Source organism: Eublepharis macularius, chromosome 7, assembly GCF_028583425.1.
Source record: "Eublepharis macularius isolate TG4126 chromosome 7, MPM_Emac_v1.0, whole genome shotgun sequence".
NCBI classification, from domain to species: Eukaryota; Metazoa; Chordata; class Lepidosauria; order Squamata; family Eublepharidae; genus Eublepharis; species Eublepharis macularius.
This window is the reverse complement of record NC_072796.1, coordinates 26,066,479-26,073,308: the sequence shown is the minus strand read 5'-3', so window position 1 is coordinate 26,073,308 and position 6,830 is coordinate 26,066,479. Positions and strand designations below refer to the sequence as shown.

At 42.9% G+C, this 6,830-nt stretch overlaps 1 protein-coding gene across 1 annotated transcript; it reads right to left on the bottom strand.

Moving 5' to 3' along the window:
• Positions 1-4,149: 4,149 nt before the first annotated feature.
• On the bottom strand, positions 4,150-5,359 carry LOC129333898 (rRNA N6-adenosine-methyltransferase ZCCHC4-like). Its single transcript, XM_054985838.1, has one exon. It carries the CDS (start codon positions 5,329-5,331, stop codon positions 4,150-4,152), a length of 1,182 nt encoding a protein of 393 aa, XP_054841813.1. The 5' UTR covers positions 5,332-5,359.
• Positions 5,360-6,830: the final 1,471 nt, after the last annotated feature.

Here is a 6,830-nt window from a genome sequence, read left to right as displayed (position 1 = left end):
CTGGCTTTTTCATCCAATGGGAGGAGGGAAGAGGGAACTCCCTCTTCCCCCCCTCCCATCGGGTGAAAAAGATGTCGGGAGCTTTGAAAGAAGCAGCAACACTTTCCTTGCATTTGCAAAGGGCAAGGAAAATGCTGCTGCTGCTCTACACAAAGCTTTCCGAAGTGTTCCGAAATGCTTCGGAACACTTTGCTTCGGGCTTTCCTAATCGGCTCAGCAATGCTGGGGCCGATTCGGGAAGCCCCGGATTTATACAAATCAGGCCCTATTCAGGTTAAAAACCCAAATAGGAAATCTGAAGTGCACACCCCTAGTCACAACATAGAAGACCCTGCTCCTAGTGGTCACCCGCCTTACTTCAGGACAGTGATGGATCACACAACATCTGTATGTGATCATAAATGCTGGGCAGATTTGCATGGAAGCAGATGGTCTTTTTGCATGCAGTAAGCTTGGAAACCAATATATAACTCACCTAACTGAATACAGTCACTAACCAGGCATTGGGACCTGTGACATATGATCTTAACCAGGCAGCAAAACTGGGAAGTTTACTAAATCTGTGGTGGGCTAGTGAGCTGTATTGGTTTGTTCCACAGCAAAGGAAGTTCAAAAGTTTCCACTTCTTAATGCAAAGTTGAAAGTAGGGCATACTTAAATTGTTTTCTTAACAAAGGATTCATTTTTAATGAGCCAGAATATACTTTCAGTAGACAGAAGAGCCTGTTTTCTGATGGTCAACAGGATTCACTTAGAAGTGTTAGAAGAATTCATCTGAGAAGGGGAAAATATGCAAACCAGTCACTGCACCACCAATTCCTGTGGCAGGCACAGGTTAATGAGGCTGGATCTGTATAGTGATGGACAGATTGTCTTTGCTAAAATTTTATACTACTCAAGTGACTGAGTCACATATCTGTGAGATGGCATTAATGGTCCCAACCATTTGATGTATGTGAAGAAGTTTCAAAATATCCCCACACTTCAAAGGAAGACTTCAAGGCATGTATAATATACATGGATGCCATGAAATAAAATCAGTCTCCAAGACAGCGGATCCTCTTCTAATTTTTCACAGTTGGCTCATATTCAGGACAGTAAGTTGAACACATTTAGGATGATATGGCTTATGGAAAACAGTAGTAAGAAAGAAAGAAAGAAAGAAAGAAAGAAAGAAAGAAAGAAAGAAAGAAAGAAAGAAAGAAAGAAAGAAAGAAAGAAAGAAAGAAAGAAAGAAAGAAAGAAAGAAAGAAAGAAAGAAAGAAAGAAAGAAAAGGTAAGTAAATGTTGGATCCAACCAGCTTTTCTACTGGTGTAAAAGGAAGCAGGGGTTCCATTTGACCACCCAGAAAGGCAATAATGGGGTTCATGGGATGTGCATGTACTACAACGATGTGAAATGGGACATGTTAAGGAGAGGAACTGTGTCTGGGTGAGATTGCATGAAAAAGTTGTGTTATCCAGCTCAATTCAAATTCCACTTCTAGGGTTCTAATCTTGGATAAGATACCTATTATGTGTCCTTTCATTGCACCAAACGTTCATGTCTCTACTTTACTCTTAAGCAGCTTGAAATCCTGTCCAATAGTGCTCAGTAGACTACCTACCTCTATGAAATGGCAGGGCCTTACAACTTTATATTAGCTACGTAAGGCTTAGACCACATATTATCAGGGAGAGTTTTGATTGAATTTTCTGATTTTTTTTAAACCATCAAAGAAGGGAGGGAGGGAACTTCACCAGTGGGGATATTAAAACCTTTCATAATTAGGTTCTTAGGATATGAAATATAAGAAAATGTTCTCCTCTTATAATTCTTATGTTGGACAACCCACAGTTAAGTGGTACAGTATATTTCATAAATACAGAAGGTCTCAGTCCTTAAAAACTGCCACTAAAAATATTTCAGGTTGTGATTCTGAGAATAAGGTTGCCAACTCTGGCTCGGGAAATTCCTGGAGATTTGTGGCTGGTGCCTGGGAAAAGCCCTTTTCTTTTCCTTGAGAAGTTATGTCATTCCACCAAAATTCAACTTTCAGTGTAAATGTCCTGCTTCATATCACTTTCCCATGCCTTTTCCTCCCTCTTTAGAGAACATGTGTATATAGAAGCCTACACACATTGTAATCCCTTGCTGCTAAATATTTGTGCTGATTATGTTCCACTCAAACTAAAAAAAAAAAAAATCCTCTTTAGGTTTTGATCAGAGTTAAGGGGGGGACCCACTCTCAAGACCTATAGGAATTTGCCAGTCATGTTGCAGGGAGACCATGCCCCCTGAAGCCAGTGTTTTCTTTACCCCAAATATCATTTGGCCTAGGTATGAGGAAAGTATTTGCTTTTTCAGTTCAAAAGCCTTTGGCCTTTAGATGCCTCTGATAATTGGAAATGCATCCCGTTTAGTATCAAAAGAAATTTTCTTGATCTAGGCAGAAGGTCCCCCTAGGAACTTTCAAAAGAAAGTAGAGCAAGCTGCCTGCATATTTCCTTTCCTTTTGCTGTAACTTAACAGCCTACAAGCCATACATTGGAATATTTTATAAATAATTTATTACTACATAAGTAAATATGGGTAAATCACATCTATAATTTTTAATCTTACCTAACAGTAAGATCTTCAATTTCTTTTTTTCTATTTTATTTTTTATTACAATTTTTTTCAAAATGAAAGGATAAAACTAGATCTTCAGTTTCTGTTGTTATGAAACGTTCTGTAGCCGGTATGTCCAGGGAGTAATATATTGGTTATGAAATAAGGTATAACAGGGGCAACTGAAAAGAATATGGGCAATTGAGTCAACTTGATCTTTACAATAAGTACAGAAATGTTTCTCAGGAGGGATTCTACTGAAACGGCCCTTCATCTCAGTTGAAGGTAATACATTACATCAAAGTAACAGGAAAGAGTGACCATACTTTGGAACTGTTAAATAAAAGAATTATTTTGACAGCTCAAATGTTTTCTAATAGGATAAGTGGAAGCAAATAGGAGAGCATTTCCAATCTGTTTGGAGTTTTAGCATAGCCCAATCTTTTTTGAGTAATCAATTTCATACAGTTAACAAAAGTTTTTTTTCAATAAGCCCCTAAAATTTAGGCTCAGGTTTAGTATAGCAAACTTTGAATCAATTGAGCTGAGCCAGGTCCCCAACCAGGAGTCATTTGTTACTAATTGCAATAAGAATGGTAGAGCATTAGATTCACGAAGTGACAATCTAAACTTGATAGCATGGTGCCATGCTATTGTTGAAATCTGAGGCAGTCCAAGTTCTAGTTGCATCATGGCTGAAGGTACACTGGGAAGAAGAGAAAGAATCTTATGGAGAAAAAGTTTGCTGGAACTTATCAACAGGATCCATTGACCCAGATTGGAGCAGCTGTTTGGAAAGAATGATGGCCTTTCATAAATTTAACTAAAGTGGAATAAATTGGCCACCTTTGGTATAAAAGTGTTTCTTGAGAGTGATTAATTCCATTTGGGTTTTTCTTATGACAGTATTTATATGGGAGTTCCAGGATAAAACAGCACTCCTGGTGCGCACCTGCGCACTTACCCGGGTGCTGCCATTTGCCCTCTTGCAAGGAGGGAGAGACGTCCAGTTTCCTGGGCATCTGGGCTCCTGGTGGGGGCATGGCCTGGCCTGTTTATAGGCCAGCCCCATCTGTTTCCCTGTGCAGTCTTCAGTGCAAGCTCAACCCACCCTCCTCGCCCTATATTATTGCAGTACAGGATTAGTCGTCGCTGGCTTACAGAGCCAGGTAGGAATTTTTTTGCCTCTCACCTGATTGGCATTGGTGAGGGGTGTTTTTCGCCTACCTTGTACTGTTGGTTTAGGTTGGTGTTCTTGTTCTTGATTGTCTAGCTCCTGGCAGGTTAGTCTGGGTAGGCAGAGTGGGCTGGTGAGCACCCGGTGGCAACTCCTCATTGGTGGGGAATGGGGGGGTCTGCCTCGGATCGGCTGGCAGGCTTTACAGCTGCCAGCTGAGAGGGCAGACTGCCCTTGGGACTCCCTGGAAAAGGTCTTCCCTTGGGCTTTACTGCTGGGGTGTATGGCGCTTCAAATGGGGGAAGCATTCGCCTGACCAGCTGGGTTACAGCCATGCAATGGATGGCTCGCGCCTAGGGCAGGGGGTGCTCGCCCAAGCAGGTCAAGGAGTAGGTCCAGATGACCCCTTGTCTCGACCCGTACCGCTAGTTATACCTTTGCCGTTATTTAGTTCTTGCTTAAGTCTTAGGTATTGTTGGTCAATAAATGACCCTGTTTTCACCCAAGCCTTGTGAGGTGAAAGATTAGTAAAAATACAAACAGGGGACTGTTTCCGGCCTGTCTTCCCGTGCTTATACAGGGCATGGTTATCATAGTCCACCTGATAATCCAGCATCCTAAAACTTGGGAAAAATTCAAGAATGCGTGATTCAAAAAAATATGGAAATATCCAAAATATGGGTAACTCTTTGCTGGCAGCATCTGCACAGCCTGTTTGTTTCCACATTGCAACCAGCTGTTTGAAAGTAAACGCCAGAGCTTCAACTAAGCCTCCAAATGGAGGATCAGCCACCATGACGATCCTTTTGTTTTTGTGCTGCTGCAAGAATTTCTGACATACATCATGGGCAGCCTCTCCACCGAAGAAATAATGGTTAAACATATTGTAGTGGCAAAATTCCTCCTCTGTACAAAACTGAGAGTACCTGAAATCAATATCTAGCAAAAGGCTTCTAATGGGATTCTCCTGTTCCTGTGATGCTTGGAGTTTGATCAGTTCATGAAGTCTTGGGGTGCCGACACAAAGCGCTCTCGTGAATCCATGTGCAACAATGAGGTCCAGCAGGAACTGGCAGCTTCGGTCAGCAAACAGGTACTGCGCGTTGGTCTTCTTGTTCTCCAGGGGACTGAGGAGCTGGCTGGGTCTTCTCAGCTGGGCCGACGAGACTTTGCTAAGTACCTGATGGCCAGAATGTCGGCTCCATTCAGGTGGAAGGAGGAGCTGTTGGCATTCTTGACAAAATTTCCTTTCCGATAATGGCAAGATGACAAACTCCTTGTACCTTTCCACATTTTGTGCGTGAGAGAAAAAGGGCTGCTGACTTCGGTTGTACTTCTCCTGTGCTAAAAGTCTAGCTTCAGACACCTTTTCATCTTCCCATTGAAAAAAGCCACAGTCTTTTCTTTCTCTGCAAGCAGAACAAGCATAAAATCTTCTCCCTTCTTCCTTCCCTTGACGAATCTTTGCAAACAGAAAAGCAGGCCCGTGTGGGCAATGAGGGGCGGGGGCGCCGGGGGGCCCGTCCAGCAGCAGCGCCACCCCCGAGCGCCGACCCCCGGCCATCGCCCCTCAGCACTACGCGCACGCGCAAGGCAACTGGCAACCCCCCCGTCCCCGCCCCCGCGTGCGCGGGCGCCGGAGCTGGCCGCGGGAGAGGGGGTGCCTGTTTTGCACCCCGCCAGAAACCGGACGTGAGGGCTGCAGTTCGGTGCTCTAGTCTTTCTCTTGTCGGTGCTCTCGTGGCCAGGAGTGCTGGGAGGGCTCCTTCGGGGCCTCCAGAGCAGCCAAGGCGGGAAGGCGAGGCCGGGCGAGGCTTCGCGCCGCCTCCTTTGAGCCGTTACGGTTCACCCAAGCCTTGTGTACGTCTCTTCATTCTGAATAGGGGGGCAAATCATAACTGAATGTAACACTAAGATATTTAAACTGCTTAACTTCTTCAGTAGTTTCTCCATACATTTACTGGGATGTTTTTTCAAATGCCCTGATCTAGAGAATCTCAGGATCTTAGTTTTGGCAAAATCAATTGTCAATAACTCTCAAGCACAAAAGACACAGAAATCATTCATGAGTTTCTTCAAGCTAATCGGAGTTTGGCTGAGGAGAACTAAATCTTCAGCATATAAACACATTGATAAAGGATGATTTGCTAAATATGGTATATGAGTATTTTTTGCAAATTTGGGAAGAAGTGATTTATATATAAGTTGAACAAGCACAGAGCTAGGATACATCCTTGCTGGCCACTTTTTTTTATTCTTATTAATCCTGGAAATGAATTCATATTAAAAGTTTTTACATGTAGAACGTTGCCAGTATATAAGTTCTTAATCAGGGTCAATAACCTTTTAGGAATAGAGGTGGAGTTCAACTTTTCCCATAAACGAGTATGGGATACTGAGTCAAAAGCTGCTTCAAGGTCAATAAAGACAGCAAATATAAATTCTCCATGAAGTACAGCTCTAAGTCAAATGGAGCACTCTATGCTGCCTTTGTGGATTTCAAAGCTGGGCAAAGCTTGAGAACTTCTCAATAGACTGAAGACTCTACATTCTTATTCGCTCGCTGCATGAAAGAAACTCTCTAAAAGTGAGATGCAGTCCTCAAGGCCATCTCTCCAATAAGATCCCACTGAATAAAGGAGTCAAGTAGGGTTTTTATCCTGGCCCCTTCTGCTTTTCAACTACTATATCAATTCCTTGGTGCAACATCAAAGAAATCCAAGCTTCCATCCACCAAATCTTGCTGACAAAACAATTCCTGCCTTACTATATGCAGATGATACTGTCATCCTATTTCACTGACAAGTGGGCCTCAGGAGAGCACTCTGTGCCTTCACCATATACTGCAAAGAGGAGCAGCTTGTGATAAATTACCAAAAACCAAAAGTCCTCATCTTCACCAAAAAACATCAAACCCATAGATGGCAAATAGGGGGCCATAACATTGAACAAACCAAAATCTTTAAATTTTTTGGAATAGTCTTCCAGGCATGTGGACATTGGAGAGTTCAGGCATCGTATGCCGCAGAGACTGTCCACAGAGCATCCTCCCATTCTACGATT

What these genes read in the sequence shown, in the direction of transcription:
- LOC129333898 (XM_054985838.1), bottom strand. Translation starts at nt 5,331, where the DNA reads ATGGCCGGGGGTCGGCGCTCGGGGGTGGCGCTGCTGCTGGACGGGCCC.